Source organism: Planococcus citri, chromosome 1 (genome assembly GCF_950023065.1).
Source record: "Planococcus citri chromosome 1, ihPlaCitr1.1, whole genome shotgun sequence".
NCBI lineage: Eukaryota > Metazoa > Arthropoda > Insecta > Hemiptera > Pseudococcidae > Planococcus > Planococcus citri.
Genome location: NC_088677.1, coordinates 29307971 through 29333304, shown reverse-complemented (window position 1 = coordinate 29333304; position 25334 = coordinate 29307971). Strand labels below are relative to the sequence as shown.

General features: G+C 32.6%; 1 protein-coding gene across 1 annotated transcript; it reads left to right on the top strand.

Moving 5' to 3' along the window:
* Positions 1-1726: 1726 nt before the first annotated feature.
* On the top strand, positions 1727-24395 carry chic (profilin chic). Its single transcript, XM_065343578.1, has 4 exons — positions 1727-2151; positions 6937-7108; positions 19164-19265; positions 22354-24395. The coding sequence occupies exons 1-3, from the start codon at positions 2041-2043 to the stop codon at positions 19259-19261; spliced, it is 381 nt and encodes a 126-aa protein (XP_065199650.1). The 5' UTR covers positions 1727-2040; the 3' UTR covers positions 19262-19265; positions 22354-24395.
* Positions 24396-25334: the final 939 nt, after the last annotated feature.

Genomic DNA, 25334 nt, shown 5'->3' with positions numbered 1-25334 from the left:
CAAGTAGATCTAGGAGGAAAAATACTGCTACACTTTGAACTTTCTGTTTTTTAATTTTTTGTTCACCTTTATGTTTGTATAAAATTAATTTAGCGCTTCGATCATTTCATATTGTTTCCTTTTTTTTCTCTCCTTTGATAATCGGTTTATTTGATTTTTTTCTGGTAAAAATGACCATTTTTTGCTGTATAAATCTTTTTTTTCTCAACTTGGCGAGTAACGCGAAGGATAGCTCTACTAGGGGTCAGGTGTTTCAGTTTGTAATTTTTTTTTAATATAATTGTAATTTTAACATGATGCTGCAATCTGTTTCTTTTTTTTTTTTGTGTCCTCATTCTATAAATAACCGTTACTTTTTATTTTTCTGTTTATATATTTAATAAAAGGTAAAATTATAAGGTTGGAAATTTTTTAACTGGCTAAAATCGTGGTCGTGGTTTATATATTTTCTTTCGCAGTTTTTCGCTTCTTTTTTCCTTTCTCTTTCTTTTCGCGTAAATGTTACGTAAGGTGAAAATGGCTTTCGTTCTAAATTGCTATTTTTAAACGATTATAGATTCTCGAGCGAATTATTTTTCGATTAGGTGCATGAATGAACAAAACTGTACGCTAGGTTAATGATGTTTTACTTTACATTGAGCTAAGTGTGCTTACTGAGATGATAATATTGTACCTATGTGTAGTATTACTCGTTTTGGCATTTTAATCAGAATTATTGCGTAAGGATAAGTTTACTGTAAAGTGAATTTTAACCAAGTTAAGGTAGAATGAGGAGTAAAATTAGGTACGTTGTTTTAATCAACATGCAAATCGGAACGTTACGCTTTAGGCTAGAGATTTTGTAATACCTACGGTTTCATCTCGGAATTCGGAATCGGAATAACCTTTAATACGTCATGAGATTAATCGAATGGGTTGATAAATTATTCTCGATAATAACTGACGATAAGTCGAAGATGAACGATGGCCCGATGGGTGATTTTGGTTTACGTTCGAATCATGGTTTGGGTTTGCCATGAGTCACTGGTTAATGTAAATTGTTAAAGGTCGATGACAAAGACGAAGTACGATGGGTAAGAAGAGGAGGGATAGGAACACAATGTGATCGAATGAATGTCGAATGATCATATTGAAGCTAGAGAAAAATTGACGATCGAAGATTATGATCGATTGATCACAAGAAGGCATAGAACTTACTGATCTCCATTTACAATGATCATCTGTTCCAATGTGTATGATGCGAGTAATCCGGATCTGAAAAAGCTTGGCTGGAAATGAAAATGGAAAAAAGAAACAAGCTTGGAATTTTCTTGTCGAAGGAGGAAGAAAGCTCGTAAAAAAAATTGAAAAAATAATAACAGAAACCGAAACATTTTATTTTCCAATCACATGTTTTTTTCAGTACACTTTCATCGAGTTTTTTTCATCTCCTAGCTCAGTAAAAATAAAAAACAATATATTCTATTATTGAAAATCAAATATACCATCGAAAAAATCTAAATTAATTTACTTTTCATCAGAAACATTGAAAAAAAATGAAAAACTTCGAATCGAACTTTGATTTTCCACTACAGTCTCGTTTCCAGAACTACAGTTTGTGCACGTACAGCAGCTCGAAATTCTCTAGCGTAATTTTTCGTCGCGTTTGTTTAGCTGCGTAACGTTGGCAAAATCGTATAACGTTTCGAAAGAAATAGTTCCTAATAAAACAAGACACTAATTTCATATCCATTTCATAAAATTCGTGGAAGATTGTAGTAGAATTTGTCGTCGCGGTTTTACCTGTAGTCAAATATTGAATTTAATCACCATTTAGTCATTTAACAGTAACAATAGTTCTTTATTCGTTGTAAAACGTGTGCTCTTAGTAATGCGGTATTTTTATTGATTTATATTAGTGAATTTTGAACCGAGCATATTTTTTATTATTTCCCGGTTGATTAGCGCGTAGTGCTAAGTGCGGATAGTTGTTGTTAGTGCAGTGCGTTACGAGTGGCTGTTTTTTCTTGTAAATTATATTATATATTTAATTAAACCAAAATGAGTTGGCAAGATTACGTTGACAGACAACTATTAGCTTCAAGATGTGTCACGAAAGCCGCAATCGCCGGATTGGACGGAAACGTTTGGGCTAAATCAGAAGGTTTCAATGTGAGTATAGATCTAAACCGGTGTCTGCAATTGTACTTTTACCCTAGGTAAATCGACGATTTTGTTTCTCGAAGTTGAACCAAATTCAACGTGAAAGTTGTAAAATCAAGCACCAATATCATCTCGAAGCTGTAAGACAATCATGTGTTCTGATGGTGGTTGACGTAACACTGATAAAATTTCGCTAAGTGTTTTACTCGAATTTCAGAAATAGGTTCCCGGTGTTTTTTTTATTGTTTCTACGAAGTATCCCATTACTCTGTAGTCTGTATTCGGCGTGTTTTACGAGCTAATTTCGTTCGTTACTACTACGGTAATCTTACGTTGGAATTTGCTTCGAGCTCGAGCTGTGGGTCAATGTGCACGTTGTGTTTTGCAAATTTTCATTGCGGCGTCGTCCAATAGTGTTGTGTTGAACGCTGACTAATATTGGCATTGGCAATTGGTGATTGCTACGCTTTGTTCGAAATGACAAGCTCTATCGTACAGACTACAGAGAACAAATCTACGGCGTGTGAAATGCGCTATGAATATGCATTATGCATCGACTCTCGTGTGGCAATTAATCGAACAATGAATATTGTCAACAATACGATCGTTTGGCCGACGTTTTTCTTCGCTCTCGTTATGAAATTTTGTACCGAACCGTAGGACTATACTATAGCTAAATAATGCAATTTTTCAACGTCGATGAGGTTTTTTCGCTCGTACTTACGAGAATGTTGAAATTATTAGCGGAAATAAAAACGTAATAATTGTGGGAAAAAGTGAAAAATTCACTTTTGATTGCTTGGTGCTTCGGTAGAAAGGGAGCGAGAAAGACGCGCGGTTTTAATTAACGACCGGGGACAGTAATGAAGAATCAACCTTGGCATACTGCATCGGCTCATGTAAGATTATGTCGGTCTCCGTATCACTTGCACGGCCGAAGGTTGAGAGTAATGTAGGTCAATATTACCTCAGCAGTTGTCACTTGTTACTTTTGTCTCTCGTTCGTTCGAGTATTAATTACAAGGTTAGAGTGCACATCTGCATTATTGGATTTATGTGTGTTTAGTTTCTGGTATCGATCATAGGCCAAATAGGGTGATTACCGAGTTCAACGTAGAAGGAAGTGAATGGAGTGATTGATATCAGTAGTTGGATGATATTTCACGGGGACATTTTTTTGAGATGAGAGATAAGTGAACAAAAATGAATTGACCCTTGAAATAAATTTATTACCCAAGTTTGGCAGTGATCTCATGATAAAATCAGTGTAAATTAGGATGAGCTAAGACTCTTCTATTTTTTGAGTTGGGTTTTGCTCAAAGTGACTAAATTTTGGACCATTTTCATGCATTTAATCCTTCGCTATTTTCTATTTTACTTTATCAGTGATTCCCAACTTCTCAAGTAATCGATTTGGTCAGAAGTTTTAAAATGATTCAAACATCACTGTTCAATGAATCAGAAATCATAATAATAAAAATTATTGCTAATAATCATCTTATCATTGTCCAAAGCTCCCTCAAAAATCAAAACAATTGACCTTCTTTTTGAAGATCAACAAAGGTAGTACCTAAATTTATGAATAATATTTTGCAATGAACTCTTCATCATTGTTAGACTGCTATCAGAAAAACTGGAATTCAGAAAAATTATGATATCCATTTTTTGGCCCTACTTGAGAATTTTCAAATTTCTTGGGGGGGGGGGGGTGTTTTGAATTTCTTTATATTTCAGTCAGTATGTTGTTGTTTCAGATGTCAGTATCTTTAAATTCTAAAAAAAATCGAAGTCGATAAAACCATTGACCAATTTGACTATCGATTTTTAGTAATCGATCCAACAACAACTATTGAAATTGAATTTGAATTTTTTGATTCTAAAATTTCATGTTTTTCAGATTTTGAGGGCAATATTTTCATTTTTTATGAATTTTTTGAAACGAATTTTTCAATTTTGCAAACATTGAGCTATGTGCTTGTAGTTTAAAGTGCAGATAATGGAAGAACTTGATTCAAATTTGGCCGAATACTTCAATTGATTTTCAATCAATGAAATGTTTGATATGGAATCGTTTTTGGATTAATAATCATTATTCGAAAGTCCAGAAAATATGCGCCAGTCCATCGAGCATCCAACTTCAGTGAGACGGTGTAAAATGAAAATGTGATCTACAAAATTTTTTTCCTGTAGTTTCTCTGAATTTTGGAGGTTTTTATTTTGTTCTTAAATATTTTGAGATTCAGATTTTTAAGCCTTTGGTTTTGGTTTGTTTTTGAATAGGATTTTCGATTTTTTTTTTGAGTTTTTGATTCTGCACATTTTGTGTTCAATTTTTTTTAATCTTTGATAGTACATAGATTGTTTTTATTTTGAGCAATTTAAAAAAAAATTATACTTGGTGAAAAATGTTGGAATTTGAAAGAAAAAAAAAGTAATTTCAACTGGGAATATCTCTTTTTTGAAGTGAGTGCCCTGCAAGTGGTAAAACAGAGTGTCTAACAATCCTGCTAATCCTGCAAGTTCTGATTTTTATCAAAAATTTCAGTTTTTTTTTATAGGCTCCGACTTTAATTTATATCTTCTCTTTGTACATTTTTGCATACATTTCATTACAAAATTCTCAATTTGCCAATTTTTCAGAACTTGCTTTATAAAAAATGGAAAAATTACAAAAAAAAAAAAAAAAATTTGCGCTCTTCATTCGTTTGGAAAACAGTGATAAAAATGTTGAAATATTATAGAGATGTGCACTTTTCAGAAAAGTAATTTTGGTGAAAAGTGAAAGTGTGAAAAAAAAATTATGTGAGTCTCATTTTAAAGCTCTCTGTAAAAGCTTCAAATTGATGTATTTTTTGCCTATCTAAAACACACAAAAAACAAAATCATATTTTTTTACCTACTTGATCGAAGAGTGATAGTTATGAGCCTTTCTAGGGCCTCTAACATTTTTGAGTTTTTCTTTTTTGAAAAAAAATCTTGTGAAAAATATCAAAATGGGCGATGAATTGCAAAAGTGAAGGAGGGGAGAGAGTGAACGAAAAATTGAAAGTGCTAAAAATATTTTTAGCATCCCCCCCCCCCCCCCCCAACCAGCAGAAACTTGAAATATTCATTAATATTGAAAAGGCGAAAAATTGTGCTGTGAAATTGCCTCCTTCCCCCCTCATTAGTGTTTTGAAAAAATATCCTTATAAAATCGAGAAAAAGTCTCATGATTCAAAAATTTGCAACACCCTGTATCAACTAGAAAATCAAGTGTGGTGAAAAATGACAGATCTCATTCTTTTTTTATTGCATCGATAATGTGTTCAATATTTAAAAAATTGTGCTTGAAATTAGGCTAAAAATTAAGAGTTTATCAGGATCCTGTAAATTTTGCAATTTGGGCTTAAAATATCTTAGTAGCCTTTTCTCTCCTTCTCTCATTCTTTATTTCTTTCAACTATTTCTTAAGAACCTATGAGCTCCTAATCCATTAGTTTCTCTCATTTTTAATGGAGCGTGAGTTGTGACTAGTAAATGATCCATGAGGCAGCTTTCTCAAAAGAAATTTCAGGTGTCCAATGGAAAATCGAAGGTTCATTATAGATTTGAATTTTTTTTTTTCAAAATGGCTCAAAAATTTCATAATTGAATGAAAATGTTGAATAGCTAGTTCTGTGAATTTGATTCTGATCTCATTGTAACTGTAATCATGTCCCGAGACTCAATTTCGTTATCAATAGAAATACTGATAATTTGGAGGGGGGGGGGAGATTTTTCAAAAAAAAAAATTTAAGATTTTGAAGTTTTAATTTTTTTTGCTTGTGTCGAAACTGAACTTCAAAACACGATCAATGATCATACTTGATGAATGACCGAAAGTGAAAGTTTCCCAAATTGCAGCTGCTCAATTGCACTTATTGATGTTATAGAAATATTTCTTGAAGAATTCAGGCTCCAGAAATACTTTTTTTCCTACTCATTTTATGTTGAAAGGGGTCCTCAAAACATGCCAAGTATGAAATATTTGAATATTTCTAGCTCTTCAATAACATGTTTGGACATTTTAAGCGTTTTTTAAAATTTAATTTGCCTGCTCCCCCTTCCCCTCCGTTGCCCCATATTTTTCTTCCATCGATGTCGAAATTATTGCTCCTAAAAAACCGGTTTCCAGTTAAAATGGGACAAGAAACGACGTTTTTCGAAGTAATAATTTGGCTATTTTTTATTTCCTAATTTTGATCCCGAAATTTTTGAGCTGTGATGAAAATAAATTTCAACTCTTTCAGGACCATCTAGTTTTCGAATTTATCTGATTTAATGATCAACGACGTTCGAATGTCATCTTATATAGAACTACTGCAGATATACGAATATAGTTAATATTATGACGATACTTTTCAACATGACCAGACATGGTTACATTTTCGTCAAGTTTACTCTCTTTTCTTATCGTGTTACGTTATCGATTACACTACGAGTTTATCGACCTTGTCTGGTATGAGGTATCCGCCCGGTAACCCTGGCGACATTGTTCTTGAAAATTTCACGATCACTTTTCTATATTATTCCATCTTTTTTTTTTTTAATTCGAGTAATTGTTTTTTAAAATTTTGGTCTTGTTCCGAATATGTCGTAGAAGTTTTCCCAAAAATATGCAAATTTTGAATGAAAAGAAAATCGATGAATTTTTTTCAAAATGGTTTGATGTACGTTTGAAAACGAAATCGTTCTAGATTATTATCGAATTATGTATTAGGTACGTAATGTTCGAAAACGAATCGACTAATTTCTGAATTTTTTTATTTACAGGTTACTGGAGAAGAACTGACGAGACTTGTTCAAGGTTTCGAAAATGTAGATACCCTCACCTCCGGAGGAGTTACTCTGGCCGGCAGCCGATACATATATTTATCCGGAACAGATAAAGTAATTAGGGCGAAACTCGGTAAAGTCGGCGTTCACTGTGTTAAAACTCAACAAGGTAAGCGTGAATTAATTTTACGTACTCGTTTAAGTATTCTTTTTTTTTCGTATCATTAAGACGAAGAAGAATTACTCTCGTCAAAAAATTTTCCCAAACGATTGTATGTACCATGTAGTACGTTAGTGTATGGCTAGCTATCTCGTATCATTTTTTTTCTCTTCAAGATGTCCGTTAACTGCAACAATACCGGTGCTAATTACCCCCCACGTTGAGTACGAGGACGAGCTAATTGAAGCGATACAAATATTTGGTAGAGTGCAGATGCAGCTTGTTGTAGCGCATGCAATTTTACGTACCAGTGCTTCGCGAGTTGAACTTGACTGGTATCCGGCAACGTCGAAAATTATTGAGAAAGACTGTACTGCTGACGAAGACGATAACGTTGATAAATTCCTTAGCTGCGGTGTCGTTCGTCGTCGTTGTTTTTTTTAATTATTTTTTTTTTCATGCGGCAGTACACACATTCCTAAATACACCAGCGTCTCGTCGTCAGCAGTCATTCAGTCAACGTGTTGTTGTTGTAGGTTAATTTACATCGTTATTGATAATGTGCGAAGAAGGTTTCCTATTCGCGTACATAGTCGTTTTTTCCATATCATCGAAAACAGCAGGTGGTGATCGCCGATCGGTTTGGCCAACAAGGGGGCCTGTGCGAAGAGCAGATTTGCCATTTACTCTTCTACAGCAAATAGGTTTACCGTTGTAATGTACGTCTTTTTGTCGAGTATTTTTGTTGTAGGTTGGGTTTTTTTTTTTTTGCATTCAAATGCCATCCGTTTGAGAGAAAGAATGGTGAAACTCATCGAACCGAATGCTAATCGATTTGGAATGTAAAGAAATGATGTAGTTGTTTAGGTTTAGCGACGACAGTCCGTTATTGCAAATATCAGTCGAGTTGCTCGAAAATGTCTAAGCACGAGCTCGAATGCTCGATGTTTGACATATTCCTTCCTCGTTCTTTCTGCTGGTCTGCGTCAAGCCATCTTCATTTTGGACTGAGGAATAAGATTGTCTGTTTTTGACTGCGTTAGTTGTGTGGATGATGAAGGAATCGATGATGTTGGAAAGTGGATTTTTGGAGTTGGGAAAAATTTGAGGGATGGAATTTGAAAAGTTCTGTTATGTGGCATCGTGTAAGACTGACTGAAATTTATACTTAGGTAATTTTCATCAATAGGGAAACTTGAACCCCCTTTCCCACCTCATTTATATAATTATAATTGTAATTTGGAAACAAATTTGTGACAATTTTGAGTTAGAAATTAAAATATATGAGGGCTCCTTATTAAATTTGAAATTTTTCAATTTTTATTTAACATGACAAAATGAAAAGAATGTTATAATTTCCGATTTTGACTAGAAATTCATACAGAAAATCGTTTTACGAAGTTCAGGAGGATTGTATCTCAAATTTTGTAAAATTCAGGATTCATGGGTCAAAAATATCAAAAGGAATGGTCAAAAATGGTCACGAATGTTATTTTTCTCATCCATTGCTTGCGAAAAACTTTCGAGTAATTAAGGCTTTCGATAGAAAAAAATGCTCGCTCTTTTTCATTCACGTCTTCAATTTTCCAAAATGATCCAAAAATTGTATAAATTGGTCACAAAAATCAAATTATCTGTAATTATCCTGGAAAATTTCATTTTTTCAAAATTTTGTAGCTTTTTTTGAAAAAATTTCTGGCTTGAAAGTAAATTTTTTTTTCTTGCGTCAAAAATAGCCCTCTAAACGTTCTTGAATGAAATATGACCTCGAAAAAAATTCTCTTGCACATTTAAAAATTTTGGAAAAATTTATTTTGAAAAAATGTAGGCTTACAAACACCATTTTTTTCATTTGTGTCGAAAGTGGCCCTCAAAACTCATTGGTAGCTGAGATATGGCCTACAGGTACCCAATTGAAAATTTTATCTTTCTTCTGGGGAAAAAATGAGGGGCAAAAATACAAATTTTTCTTACTTGTGTCGAAACTCGGAAGTCACTTCTCAAAACGTATTAGTCATTTTGAGGATTTTTTTTTAATGGGCTCTTGAAAAACTATTTTTCAGTCTCGTTTTAAATTCAAGTTTCTCAAATGTGATTGTAATTCTTTTTTTTTATCAATCAATCTAAATTTATTCCCGAAAATACAATTTCGAAATTACAAAATATCCCCCCATGCGCAATTACGCGAGCGAGGGGGGCCTCCATGGCAACATTGTTCATAAGACAGTGAAATATTGTGAAAAAAATAAACAAATTTGAAAGAAGAAAAATAAACAAAACAAAAATAAATAAATAAATAAGTAAACGTGACCAACATGTTTTACAGAATATTTACTACCTAACCATTCAATCTATTCATTTTTTTAAAAAATTCAAAATCTTGTTGAACCTTGATTTTCAGTTTGGCTGCTGACATTTTTTGGGGGACTTCCTATGGATTAACGATTGCATGATTTGTGAAGGTCTATTGTCAAGAATCGTGGGACTTTTTTTTTTAAAATTTCAAGTGACCTTGAAGACGAGAAATTTTGTCTATTTGGTCCAGAAACGTGCATAGCCAGAAAGTATCAACATTTTTTGCCCAAGATGTGTTGAAAATATCAAAATTTTGTTCAATTTTCCTGAAAAAGCAGAAGTTGTATTTTTGTCATCACTCAGAATGAAACTACGAAAACTGAGCTTGAAATTTTCTAAAGTAAACACCACCCTCCTTTACTCCCTCCTCATTTTTTGGAAAAGTATAATAATAAGAGGGTATTGAGAAATGGTAGATGAATCGTTCAGAAATCTAGACGTTTTTTGTGGAGAAAAATCAGATGAAATTAAGCTGTAAAGTGAAGTACATATTTTGTTGGTTTCGAGGCAAAACCAAACATTTTGCATTTTTCCCTTTAAATTGCTTCGATTTGCTATTTTTATCGAGCTTGACCTATCTAACAATATGATCTCTATGAAAAATACTCTATTTCATACCTCCGATTTTCTGCTGATAAAATCGCATTCTGAGTGGGAGAGAGGAAAGGTTTGCTGAATGTTTGACACTGATTCTAATTTTCATGAACCATTGGTCGATGAAACTGATAGAATTTTCATGATTATTAAGATGACAATCGTTTCCACTCGAAGGTCTTGTTTTTCGTCATTTTGTTTTTCATGTTCATTTATTTCGTTGTAGGTAAATAAATTTGCATCATGAAAGATTATCATCTTACCCTACGCTTCTATGTACAGTTTCGTCATCCTACAACGTACGATAATCCTTCTAATTTTTTTTTTTTTCGTTGAAAAAAAGTACATATTTCTAAGGAAAAAATAATTGAAAAAAATCCATAATATTCTGCATTGTATACTACAAAGTTGGTTGAATTCTGATGTTCTAGATTTCCTTTTTTCCTTCTTTTTTTTTTCGTCGTTAGAAGAAAAATTATGCTATTGATGTTCGAATGTCAAGTATTGAAAAACGATCGCTTTGTTCGTTCGATTGTTCTTTGTTGTTTATTTCTACATTGTCGATAGCGAATTTCAAAAACCCAGTCGACTAATTGTTATTCGAGAGTCGAGCTTGACATTATTTCTCACAACTCGAGGGTAATTTTATTCTCGAAATTAGATCTGTGTTTTGTTTTCTAATGGCTTCGTTCAGCAGTTTGCTATTTGCTCAGTTCTATGAAATGAAAAAAATGTACTGAGGATTGCTTACCCGATTCGTTTTATGTTTTTGAGCTGTGTATTGGTCGCTTTTGAGAAATTGGTATTTTTTTTTCGGGATGATAATTAAGTCAAGATGTTGAAAGAATGTGATTGAAAATTGCAGGTCGTTGAATCAGTCCTTAAATTTTCACTTCGGTGGGCTTCATTGTTTCAAAATTTTTGATTTTTTTTCCAAATTTCAAAAATTTGGACTGGGTAAGATGCCTGGTCCCCCCCTGAGAAAAATGTGGGGCAATTTTTCATTTTTATCAGATTTGGTTGAAAAAATGAAAGGGAGAGATTCAAAATTATCTGTTTTATTCGTCATTCAAGTTTTTGCCTTCCCCTCTCTCTCTCTCTGCCTCCAATTTTCTGAAAATATTCAACGAAGATCCTCTTCAATGAAATTAATTTTTGGGTGAATGAAGAATATAGGGAAATTCAAAATTGAACTCATAGCGATTTTTTCGTGTGTATTTTCAACGTGAATTTCATCGTTGCACACAAATGTTTCGAATAAACAAGTTTTTCTCGAAATGAATTTGGTTAAATTGTTGTTTATCAAAGTACGTAATGCTGTTATGCACATCGGTATGCTCAGATTTATATTCGAGACAAGATAAGGACGACGTATCGTCTGCTCATTTCGACTGAAAATTCAATAATTATTATTATCTCGTTGAGTTTTATGTTTTGACGATGATGACGAGGTTGTTGTGCCTTCAATTACAGAGTTGTTTTTTTTCTAGAGGCGTATTATTTGAGAGAAAAAATGAACGAAAGTAGTTGCTGCGCTTTGTCTCTTCGATCGTATTTGGTTTCACGTGTTCGACTCGTGACGATGAATTTTTGGTCGCACGAAAGTCTCGTAAACACAAAGAAATGATAAAATGGCCAGGAAAATTGTACAAATGACGAAATAATAAATATAGGAATCTCGATACAGTGCACCTAGCCCTAGCCTCTGCGTAAGAGAACGTAATTCGGATGATGGTCATTGGCAGTGTGTGTGTGTCTGTGTGTATGGGTTTCGAGATTATTACGTGTTTACTGCTGCTCTTAATGGGTGTATATACGATAATTTTACGACGATAATAAATTACACTCGTTTGTCGATTCGTGTGCAGTGTAATTCGGAAAAAAATCAAGTACACGTATGAACGAACTACACAAAGATGGAGAGACGAAGGTGAAGGGTGAGAGATACCAATGTATATCGGTAGATTGTACAAACGATGGCGGCCCATGCTCTTATAAGGATGGTTGGATTGCTTTCCAGCAGCTGTGTAAATATTGAATGTAGAATGAGTGATAAATTTTTGGTTTCGTTCGGAAAAAATTCGAATTCGAAGTCGTCGTAAAACCAGGCTCTGTTGGTTGATTGGCGCCGATCTCATGATTTGAGCATGAGAGACAAGTGCTGTGGGTTTTTTTTCTTGGAAAGTTCTTAGTTAGGTTTCTGCTGAAAGTGGTAGAAAAATGGTGGTGCGATTTTATCAAACGAAATGGAGAATTATTCCTCGAGGAGCTTGTTGATATACCTGTACCTGTATACTTAGTTATGACGTAGGTTATTGGTTATGTACATCCAAGTGTACCTGCAACCACTACACCTAGACCTCTACCTACATATAGGTTGTTGTTCGAATTCGACATTCGGCCACGTCGATTTCAACCGGTCTTGGGCGGATTAGGAATATTCTCCGTTGTCTGTCGAGGTTGTATCCAATCCACCTAGACCTACGATTTTGCTCTTCTTGCTGCATTCGTGTGCTTGTGTACGTAGAAATGCGCGCGCGTACGTCTCTCTACTCGTCGTACCTATAATATCCGGTTTGATTTTCTATACTGTTACCTTCTTCTTGGTCTTTCTTTCTTTCTCTGTGTCTCTCCCTCAGGTCTCTCAGCTACTTCATCTCGTCTACAAATGGTACGTGTCTGCAGCCAAGTTGAGAAGATGCCAGGCGCGGCGGAAACTGCCTGGGAAATATCGTTTTAGACGAGTTGACTTGAAACGATTTAAACTCAAGTATCGCTGAAAGTTATTTAATATAAAACAATGTAGGAATTTTCCATTCCACCATAAAGGCTGGGAAATACTGTATTTTTTTCTCTGCCAATGTTAATGCCAATGGCAATGGTGGATATTTACTTTGGTTTTTGTTTTTCAATGGAACTGATTTTCAGATATGGTAAAAGGTTTAGGTAGACTGATTCATTAATCAAAATCAAGTTGAAGTTTGGAATTAGGGTACAAATTTTCACCCTCAGCTGAGCATTTGCGAGGAAGTTGCAAAGATCTGCTGCAATGGATGTTTGTGATTCAAAAATTTTGAATCAACGACAGATTTTGAAAAAATTGAATGCTCTGCGAAGAAAACGGGAGAAAAGTAACTGTTTTCCGCGCATGATTAGATGGCTGCGTTAAAGACGTATTTTCCAACCACAAAACTGTCTAGGAAACTACTCATTTTCCGATCATATGAAATTAAAAATATTTTTCAGTAAATTACTTACTCGCTCAAGAGGAATATCTAAACACGAACAAATAAATTATTAGTTTGAAGAAAATAAAAATATGTAATTAATTATGTAGTTCATAAAAACCATCTCAAGAATCGCAGAAATTAAAATAGATAATAATTATGCAGCCGTAAAATAGTCAAATAAATTTTTGTGCGTTTTGATTTGAAAAACTTTTTTAATAATTTTGCACATTTTAGAGTTACAAGGGTGAGAACTTTACTTTTGAATGCACCCCAGAGTAGTATATGGGGCACTTGGGTACACTTGTGTATGTGTACCCAAGAGCCACCATATGCTACCTACCCTTGAGAAGTCAAATATCTGGCGAATAACTAAAAAAATATTTTTTTTTGGATTTTTCATTTTTTTTTAAATAAAAGTTGGAATAAAAAAAATCAATTATTGAGTAAAAAATATTTTTGAAAAATTAAAACTAAAACGTTTTTTAGTTTTAATTTTTTAAAAAGAGTTGGTTTTTAATTTGAAAAAAAAGTTTTTAATGTTTTAATTTAAACAAAAAAGAAATTTTTCTTCTTTAATGGGTGATTTCGCAAAAAAAAAAAAAAAAAAAAAATTGAAGATAAAATATGAAAGAGCACGCGTTATTTCGTTGAGTTTCATTCATTGAAAAAATTAACTTCATAACCAGGCATTAATTTTTTCGTTTATCATTTTCATTTTCATTCATCATCATTTCATCTTATGATATTGTCACCAATATTCCGAGTTTCTTAAATGCCAGAAATTTTACTTATCAACTTTTTTTTTACCAAGCGTTTAGTCGACTATCCGATTCACGATTTCGCTAAGGGATAGCAATTATAAATTCTAAATTCATCTCCCTTCGTTTGTACCACAATGTTGATAACGGTCAATTCCTTCATCCTGTTATCGTTCGATTCGATTCCACATCCTATGACCGCACCCGCGTCGTATGTGAAATTCTGCGTGTTATTACGAGGATTGAAATTGAAAATTCGATTTCTTATCAACCGAGCATTCTGTAGACAAGCTTCTTTGACGACATAATTCACCAAGTCTAGTTCGTGCTCGTAAAATGCGGAATGGGCCGTCTTGTTTTTTCGATGAAAATCATTTTCAAATGCGGCTTTATCCGACATCGTGTTTCTTATGATGTGCCCTCTTTTCACGATGTGTTTTTCTTCACGTACATCAAAATCCGTATTTAAGCAGCCAGCTTCTTTCAAATTGTGTATTAAAGTTGCATCATCCGAATACATGATCTTGCCCATTGTAAATGTATTATTTTTATTTCTGTCCCCCTATTTATAGATTTTCATATTATCCCGTTGTAGATATCCTCTTAAGCGAGTTATTGAACAATATTTTGTACACAATTTTTCCCCCTTATACATTTTGTTGACTAATGATTTTTATTTCTTTCAACTTGTTACCTACCTTACTTTATTGTGTCTAAATGAATATTCTTCTTAAAGGAGTTATTTACTGAAAATATGTAACGACACTCCTCCCACTCACGATGAAGTGCATTTGATTGAACAGAAAAATCTGTCTTCCCTGTTCCCTATATACTATTTGGATACAGACTTCATCTGCGAGTAGTGGAATGGTATAGTTTACAAAAAAATATTACTCCGCAATGTCACAGTGACATTACAAACACAACGTAATATTTTGGTGACATATTTTTGTAAACTATACCATTCCACTACTCGCAGATGAAGTCTGTATCCAAATAGTATATAGGGAAGACAGATTTTTCTGTTCAATCAAATCCACTTCATTGTGAGTGGGAGTAGTGTCGTTACATATTTTCAGTAAATAACTCGTTTAAGAAGAATATTCATTTAGACACAATAAAATAAGGTAGGTAGCAAATTGAAAGAAATAAAAACAATTAGTCAACAAATTGTATTAGGGGGAAAAATTGTGTACAAAATATTGTTCAATAACAATAACTCGCTTAAGAGGATATCTACAACGGTATAATATGAAAATCTATAAATAGGGGGACAGAAATGAAAATAATACATTTACAATGGTCAAGATCATGTATTCGGATGATGCAACTTTAATACACAATTTGAAAGAAGCTGGCTGCTTAAATACGGATTTTGATGAACGCAAAGAAAACCACATCGTGAAAAGAGGGCACATCATAAGAAACACGATGTCGGACAAAGCCGCGTTTGAAGAAGATTTTCATCGAAAAAACAAAACGGCCCATTCCGCATTTTACGAGCACGAACTAGACTTGGTGAATTATGTCGTCAAAGAAGCTTGTCTACAGAATGCTCGGTTGATAAGAAATCGAATTTTCAATTTCAATCCTCGTAATAACACGCAGAATTTCACATACGACGCGGGTGCGGTCATAGGATGTGGAATCGAATCGAACGATAACAGGATGAAGGAATTGACCGTTATCAACATTGTGGTACAAACGAAGGGAGATGAATTTAGAATTTATAATTGCTATCCGTTAGCGAAATCGTGAATTGGATAGTCGACTAAACTCTTGGGAAAAAAGTTGATAAGTAAAATTTCTGGCGTTCAAGAAACTTGGAACGTTGGTGACGATATCATAAGATGAAATGATGATGAATGAAAATGAAAATGATGAACGAAAAAATTAATACCCGGTTATAAAGTTGATTTTTTCAATGAATGAAACTCAACGAAATAACGCATGCTCTTTCATATTATATCTTCAATTTTTTTAATCTTTTTTTTTGCGAAATCACCCATTAAAGAAGAAAAATTTCCTTTTTAAATTAAAACTAAAGTTTTTAGTTTTAATTTTTCAAAAATATTTTTTACTTAATTGATTTTTTTTATTCTAACTTTTATTTTTAAAAAAATGAAAAATCCAAAAAAAAATGTTTTTTAATTTAAGTCACTCGCGAGATATTTGACTTCTCAAGGGTGGGTAGCATATGGTGGCTCATGGGTACACATACACAAGTGTGCCCAAGTGGCCCTTATACTACTCTAGGGTACATTCAAAAGTAAAGTTCTCACCCTTGTAACTCTGAAATGTGTAAAATTAGGCATACCTACGTATTTTTATTTTATTTTTTTAAAGTCATCCAAAAGTGAAAATTTGGTCATTCAAAGGTCATTCTTTTTCATTTTTTTCGATTTAGTAAAGAACTTGATCTTGAAATTCAGTTGAAACTTTGCAGTTTCGTGATTCTGATTTTTGTCTATTTTTTATCTCGTGACTATTCGTTTGAGATGAAAATAGTCGGAGGAATATGAGATAAATAGCAGAAAGTTGTTGACGAAAATCGACCAACCTTTGCAGTATTACAACTTTTGCTTGAAATTTTTTTCTCTACTTCATTTTTTAAAGTAATTACCGAAATCTATTTGTATTCAAAGCCCGAGACCAACTTCAAAAATGGTGGCTGGCTGGCAGGCTGGCTGTGGGACAGATTCATTTTTTACGGTATTAAAAATCATAGTGATGAAAGCAAATTTTCATGTCAATCTTCTTGCTATTGGGGTATTTTGAGGCACTGAATTCATTTTTGACGTTATTTTGGTTCGAACACAAAATAGGGCCCCATGCGGGGGGGGGGTTGCAAAGGGATAAATTTTTGAAAAAGTCGAGTGGGGTATCGATTTGTATGTTTTTTGGGCTCCAGAATTCATTTTTGACATTATTTTGGTTCGAAACCCGAATGGGGTCCCAGAAGGGGGGTGCAAAGGGGTAAATTTCTGAAAAAGTCGAGTAGGGTATCGATTTGTATGTTTTTTGGGCTCCAGAATTCATTTTTGACATTATTTTGGTTCGAAACCCGAATGGGGTCCCAGAAGGGGGGTGCAAAGGGGTAAATTTTTGAAAAAGTCGAGTTCATTTTTGACATTATTTTGGTTCGAAACCTGAATGGGGCCTCAGGAGGGGAGGTGCAAAGGGGTAAATTTCTGAAAAAGTCGAGTAGGGTATCGATTTGTATGTTTTTTGGGCTCCAGAATTCATTTTTGACGTTATTTTGGTTCAAAACCCCGATGGGGCTGCAGAAGGGGGGTGCAAAGGGTCAAATTTGGTAAGAAAAATAGAATTTTTAGAAATTCCATTTATAATCTGTGATTTTCCCAAGTCCAATTGTGGGAGAATCGAGACGTTTCGGGAAAAAGTATTCATGTACCATGAAACCTCATACTATAAGGATCTTATTGCAAATATAGGCTACTCAATTTGGCATGGAAAAGATCAAAGCTGCTAAATTATGTTGGGTGTTGTAAAAAATTGACCCACTTTTCTATCATTTTTGGAAAATTCATCGAATGAATAATTGAGTATGTACCTAATTAAAAACAATTTCATATATGAAAAGAGGACACAATTACCTTTCAATTGATGTATTGGAACACCAAAATCGATCATTTTATCGCGTTGCTATGGCAACAACGATTTCGCCTACATCTCTCATCATTTGTATATTTAGTCGTGGTACTATGGGTAATATTTTACCGTACTTATCATTTAATTCTGACGACTTCATTTTTTCGATTTTTGATACCCTAGAAAATGAATCTGTCCCACTGTGGTTTGGATTTTGAATTCCGGTTTGTAAAACGTTTCAGGATTTCCGAAACATCCGGTATCATAGATCTGAAATTTTCTTCTTCTGCATTGAAAAATGCCTTTCCAAAAAAATCTGCTGATATCGAACCATTTTACTATTTTCGTTATCATCTACTTGACGAAAAGTCGAGGAAATCGTAAACGTTTTTGTCGCCCCTCCCTTCTCATTCCTTATAAAAATGTCGAATAACGAAGCTGTTTCGTGTCGTTTTTTTCTCATTTTTCGTTAAAATTTGAATGGACGAATGATTGAATGATACGGTTACAGATTTTGAAAATCATACTTCATAGAGTACCGTTTGACGAATTACTCGTATACTACGGTATAAAATGGGGAAGCAGAGAGAACTAAAGAAAGAAAAAAAGACCGAATAATATACGTATACATACGAATGGTAATTCGTTATACATATGCATTCTCATCGTGTCATATTTCTCATTCATACTGTAACGATGCGACTCGTCGCTGCGATGAAAAGCCTCAGCTCAGCTGACGTGTGATTTAATTACAATGTGAAAGAATTTCATACACGCGACGAGCTAACGTAATATCAATGTAATGTACCTTATACCTACCTACGTGGTATGACGACGATCTGATCAGCTGCACGAATTAATGTGTCTTGATAATAATTTCTCTTTCTCTTGCACCGCGTCGTCGACCGTTTCGTGTCAACAATAATTACGTGCTTCGGCTTACGTCGCGACGAGAGCGAGACCGTTAGTGCGAGGACGTTCGTGAGTGTGCCGGAGAAAGAAAGTGAACGTGAACAAAAAGTACCGTCTGTTTTCTGTGTACTTTCAGAATATCGTATTTTGAGAGAATGATACACAATTTATATGGGAATGGAAGGAAACGCCCTTTCGAAATTTTTTTGATTTTTTTGAAGAATTTTCTTCATGAATTTATCGGGCCATAGATTACTTTTTGATGAATCCTTCCTTCCTCCAATTTGGCCATTCAGAAAGCGCTCATAAGTCACGAGAATATACATTTTTTGGAGTCTGTTTACTCATTTATTTATTTTTCAGAATTTTTATTAAATGTTTCGTAACTTGTGTATCGAGAAGAGATACACTCACTAGATTAGATGATCTACAATTCATTAGAAATTAGAGTGGACTGTGCAATTCGTCGTCATGGTTTTGTTTTCTGTCCAGTAAATTATTATACGTACTAAGTTACTCATTTCTTTGTGTTTTATTTAAAAGTTGAAATTAATTATATTTCCGTATTTTAATTTCTCGTTTTGTTTTCTGTTCTGTTTACAGCTGTTGTTATTTCACTATACGAAGACCCAATTCAACCGCAACAAGCTGCATCGGTTGTAGAAAAGTTAGGAGATTACCTCGTTTCATGCGGATATTAACCAGGTAAGACGATGTAAAGTTTTTAATAATTTATTCCATAGGTTAAAATTGTTGAAAAATTGAATAAGTCGAATTCTTTTTTTGAAGGCATGAATATACAATACACTTTGTAGGGTTAATTGTTTGATCTTTTTGAATTGATCAAATTAGTGTCAGATTGGGTGACTCGAAATGACCTCAACGGCCAGGTTCCCAGCTGCTGAATATTGTAAATTCGTTGAGTGAAATCAAAAACGGTTTCACTGATGAACTACTTACGTAAATAGTCGAACAAGCTCAATTTTTGACTTGACTTTTTCAAAAAACAGTAGTGTAGGTTTTTTCGCGAATAATGGTGCTTAATGGTCTTTGAAACAATATACATACCTACTCGTACTAAAAATTCCGTCCTTCTGAGGTGGGGCTTTCCATAAGAGGAAGAGGGGGTGAGACTTACCCCAAAAAGAGATTTTTCACGAGGAAATGATTTACTTATTTACTGTTTCTGACTGAATTTTTTATCCCGAAACTTTTTCAAAAGAAAAAAAAATGAAATATTTACTGATTTGAAAAAAAAAAAAATTTTGTGGGTTTCTTGGTTGCAGTTTTTTTTTCATTTCATTGCAAGGCTTATACTCGATTACTATTTTCCTATTCAAGTAATCAAGTTACTAAAAGTTTTGGTTACTTTTTTTGTGATTTTGGTTGTCTAAAAAATAAATTGATGAAAAATGATTTTTTTCATACATTTTGAAAAAGAAGGAAAAAAAGCTAATACTAATACATAATCAATAAGTGAATAATTTGCAAAAGTATACACTTTTATTTTTTTCCCATCTGGTTACAGTGCATTTTCGGCGTTACCGTTACAAAGGCCTGTATTTTGCTAAAATTGCCAGAGTCTACCTTTTTTCCAAAAATGGCAAAAAATTTTACTTTTTGTATTTACAAATTGTCTTGTTTGTTGCTAAAAATTGTCACTTTTTCGCAAAAAACATTTTTTTCCAAAAAATTATCCAAAAATCCCAGTACTTAAGTCTTACTTATTTACTGAAAAATTGACAAAAAAAAACCTCTCGTTTTCAACAAAAACTTAAATCTTACACAATTGTCAATAATTGCTCAAAATTCTCGATTTTTTGTGCAAAAAATTCCAAAAAGTTTTATTTTTTTCCAAAAACTGTGCTAAAGTCTTGCTTGCTTGCTTATAATTGCCAAACATTCTATATTTTCAGCAATTGAAAAGATTCGCTTTTTTCAACCTAAAAGAGCCAAAAATTACAAATGAAAAAAGTTTTTTCGAAAAAAATTATGAAAAAATGTAGGTAATTTCTTTGCCAATAATTCCCAAAAATTGTAAAATTCTTGCTTTTAAGTTTTTTTTTTATTTATTCAAAAGCCTCACTTAAAGTAGCCCTATAGCCCTATAGCTCTATTTACCAGAAATTGTCAAAAATGTCATTTTTTTGCTTTTTACCAAAATTGTAAAGATCTTGTTTTTCTCCAAAAATTATAAGTAAAAATTTTTCACTTTTCAACAAAACTTCTAAAAAATGGTCCTTTGTTTGCAAAAAATTTCCAAAAACCATTCCTTTTGTTAAAATTATCAATTTTCTTTCATTTTATTGAAAAAAAAATTTTTTTACTACAAATTGCAAAAATTCTTACTTTGTTGCCAAAAGGTGTTCAAAAAGTTTCGAATAATAAGTAGTTCAACTTTTTAAAATTTAAAACTAGGGCATTTCAATTTGTAGTTCTTACTTACCTAATACCTACTTATTCTTTTTTGCTTTTTTTTTTTCCTTTTTTCTACTCAAGTATTGAAATGTTTTGCTCCCGTTTTGTCATTTTTTGGTTGCTTTTTCAAAATTTGTTTATTTTAATGCTTAGCTATCACCCAACCTAAATTCCCTGATAATTAATTCTGAAACTCGTTTATTATTCCTAAAAAACGAAATGATTTCCTGATGATGTACTTGACATGTTTCAAATGGAAATTCAGAAAACATTTAAAAAAAAAATCAATTTCTCGTTATCGTCTCACTTCTCACCATTCTGAGGGAAGTGACGAAGGAAAGATTACTCTGAGGAATCTGATTCAAAAAATAAATAGATTTTCGAATTCAACGCCTTGAAATTAGTAGAAATTCTCGTGCCACTCTACATTGTCATTATTTTCCAAAATCCAGGATTTGGAGGCACATCGTGGGATCGTATCCAAAAAAAATAAGTGATTATTTGAACTTAATGCTCTCAAAAACTCTACCAACTTCGCATCGCAAACTTCTTCGTGTTGTATTTTTTTTTTTTTCAACAAAATGCAATGAACAATGACGTTTTGTGTGTGTATAAATTTTTCATAATTTTGCCAGCAAAAAAAAGACTAAACTGGAACTTATAAGTATAAAAATTAAAAGTGAAATTTTAATGAAAGAATTGAAACTGAAAACCTTCAAAATTGTAAAAATTGAAACAGAAACTGAAACTTTTTATATTATACTTTTTTTCTTTTTTAGCTCTGATTCTGGAAAAATCTTCCACAGAGTTTGGCACAAGATACACAGAAAGTAGTAAAACAATAAAAACAAGATCAATTCCGATATGAAACCTTTTTTAACATCTTCATTTTTTGTGGCATTATTGGAATTTTGATCTGAATTCAAGAACAACAAAAAAAAATTTCATCTAAAATCTATTTTATATGCAGTAGGTATCTATTCAAAATTGTGTTTATTTGAATTTCTCGTGAAAAAATGTTTAGATTCTTGGAACACCCTGTAGCCTGTATGTATATTGACCTAAAAACTTTGGCACCATTATCGAAGAAAATGTTCCTCGTAAGAAACATGTGTCACACAATATCTATCTAATCTACCCTAAGTTCGGAGTAATTCTGTAAAATGGTTTCGTTCACCTTTAGCCCTATTCTATAGTCCTTTTGATTTTCAAATTCTCTGTTTCTCGTACCCTAGTGTTTTTCTCGGAAAAAGTTATCTATAGATTAAGGAATACTTAATGACTTCTTTTTCATTGTATTTCACTGAATCAGCTGTCGTGTAATGTACGTTTTACTTTATCGTATCTTTCTTTTTGTTTTTTCTGTTCCATGTAGGCCTGTTCGAAGACCAACGTTTGTTGTTAAATTTAAATTATATACAAAAAAAACAAAAATGAAAAAAACGCGCATCATCGGAGATAATGAATAAAAGGAATACCTATCTTATATCTACCTAATTTATACAAATACCGAAAAAAAAAGTGCAAAGCAAAGCAACAAAAAATTAAGTACTTTTACAGCAACTACAACCAAAAAAAAATTCTTTTACACCGACGTTGTTTTCCGAAGAACATCTTACTCGTATAGATGGAAAGGTAGAATTTCGCTGCAAATACACCACGACCATTATTATTTTAATAGTAATAACGTCGGGTTTTATACCGTACACGTGTTGTTTTTTTTTCTCTCAATATTTTGTATCGTTATAAGCATTACAATGTAATACGGTTCCGAAAACTATCGGCGCGGTATCAAAAAATTATTTTTTTAAATTATTTATTTACCTATTTATTAGTATTTTTCTTTTTTTTATCGTATTTTTTTTTCTTCGTAAAAATCGTCGAATCGTTGAAGTTGGTGTGTTTTTTTTTTCGTCAAAAACAATGGAAAAGTGAAAAAAATTCCGAAGGGGGTGATAAATAAAGGACAGTTTGGCCAAAATGTTATACGCGCATACGAGTAAAATATAATCATTTTTAATCATATTTTTTTTCTTTTCTGTTTGTTTATTTGTTTTTTTTTCTTTCGTATTTTTATATAGTGGGGTTTTAAATCGAGTAAAGAGAAAAAAAATTGTGCTTTTATTTAGCTTTCATTTATACATTTATAAAATACATACCTAGGAGTTATTATTACATAACGAAAAAGAATGAGAAAAAAAAAGAAATAATAAAAGAGAAATTTATTATCAAACGATTTGTGTAACCCTGATTTTTTATGGATTTTTTTTCTTTTTGTTTTTATCATATATTTTTGTAAGACAAGTGTAATTTCGTAAGGTTTTTTTATGTAAGCTTTTTATTTTTGTGATAATATTTAAATCTCTAGTCCAGAGCTGTTTCACCTCCTGGATTTTTTTTATGTATTTTAAAATGAAAATATTTTATCGTAGATGCGAAAAAATACAGGTTGAAAAAATGAGAAAAAAAAGATACATTTTATTACATTTTACAAAATCGTATACAACAGGACTATGGTAAAAATATGAATATGAATACGTGAACACGTCGAGAGTAGATGTATCGAAAAAAATCGCTAGAGTCGAGTTTGGGGTGAGGGAGGGGGTGGTTGGCTTCGCGTTATGGATCGTGGATCATGGATGAATTCCGATTTGATTTTTTTGAGTGTGTAATTTGCTGCTTGTGAAGTTTTTCAAAATATTATGTAAAACGCGTCTCTCCTTAAATTTTTTTTTTTCTTCGATTACTTTTTTTTTATATAATTCATTTATATCGTGTCCTTACCTTAATATATTGGTAATTATTTTAAGTTACATATTATTACTATTACGTTTATTATTTCTTTTTTTTTACACAGACGAGAAAAAAAAAGGTGAAAAGAGAGAATGTGAAAAAAATCTGGAATTTTATCCGTTCGTATTACCTTTTATTATAATTGATAGAGAAACGAAAACGTTGAATTTTGTCATCTGTATCCGCGTTACTGTTTTTATTGTTTTTTTTTTTTTACCTGATAGATTTTTTTTCATTTTTTTCTCTTTGTCTGTCTGTTTAATCTCTCTTTCTCTATCTCTCTCTCTCTGTTTTGTGTTTGTGAGAAAAAAAATCATTCGAAGAGATCGTTTTATAAAGCGTTGTGCGAGGTGTTGCTCATTTTATTAATTTATATATCCGCATTGAAAATTTTCTATTTTTTTTTTTTCGTTTTTTTTTTTTACTTCAGTTTGCGTTGGCCTATTATATGTATACTAATGCATTTAAATTTTAGACATAATGTGTGTAAATGATCGTTAAAAACAAATCATTAAACGCCTGTAATAAGTTTCCATTTATTTAAATAAACGTTCGGATATTTGATGTATTTGTGTATTAAATGTAGTTCTGTATGTTGAATGATAAAGTTTGTGTTTAATGTTATCGAGAGTGTTATTTATTTTTGATGATACGCGAGTTCTTCTCTCTGGTTATCTGTGCACATGCCGTGATAAGGGTTTGGATTTATCTCTGGGGGGAGATTGGGGTCGTTTGGTTTGATAAATGAATTGGTATCAGGATAGGCATTATTTTGGTGTTCTTCAACCTCTCAATTCGCGAGTTGTTTTTTTTATCACATTTTGATTTTTTTCCTCTAGAAAGTAAACCCATTGAAATAGTCAAAAATTCGCAGAAAAAATTAAAAGTTCAAGTCCAGAGTTTGAAATTTTACCAATAGTGTACTTTTGAATTTTTCTTTCACCTTTTTTTTATTTTTTGGCGTCAGTGTAAAGTTAATTAATTGACTTACCTGTTGAAATACGTTTCTTCTATTTTTAATGGAGTTGCTGTGCTTTCGTCAAATCCAAAATTCAAAAACAACTTTTCAAGAAAAAAATGCTGAAAATTTTTATGAGAAAAAATAACTATGAAATCATAAATATGGAAAGGATTGCTGAAAAATCCAAAAATATGAACTAATTTGGTCTCTACGGGTAAACGTGAAATGAATAATTATAATGTACCTTCAGCATGTTTATTTTCACTGCCGGAAATTGAATGGTAAGTTGGTAATATTGTAGCAGAAATAATAGAATACAACAGAATCGCAAGAATATTGAAGAGCCTGGTAAGTATGCCTATGTACTCGTAGTTAATATGTATCTACCTACATAAAAGAAAATGACAATGTTGGACGAGTTCGAGTCGATTATATTGAACTAATTTCACGTCTAAAGCAAATAAAAACTATTAAAACGGGAAACTGGTTGCCATTAAACTTGCTACAAAATCATAAAATATGCTTCTTGGGTAGTATAAATAAGAACTGGCAATGGCAGCCGGTGAATACATGAACTCTCTCGGTTTATTATGAGCTAGAAA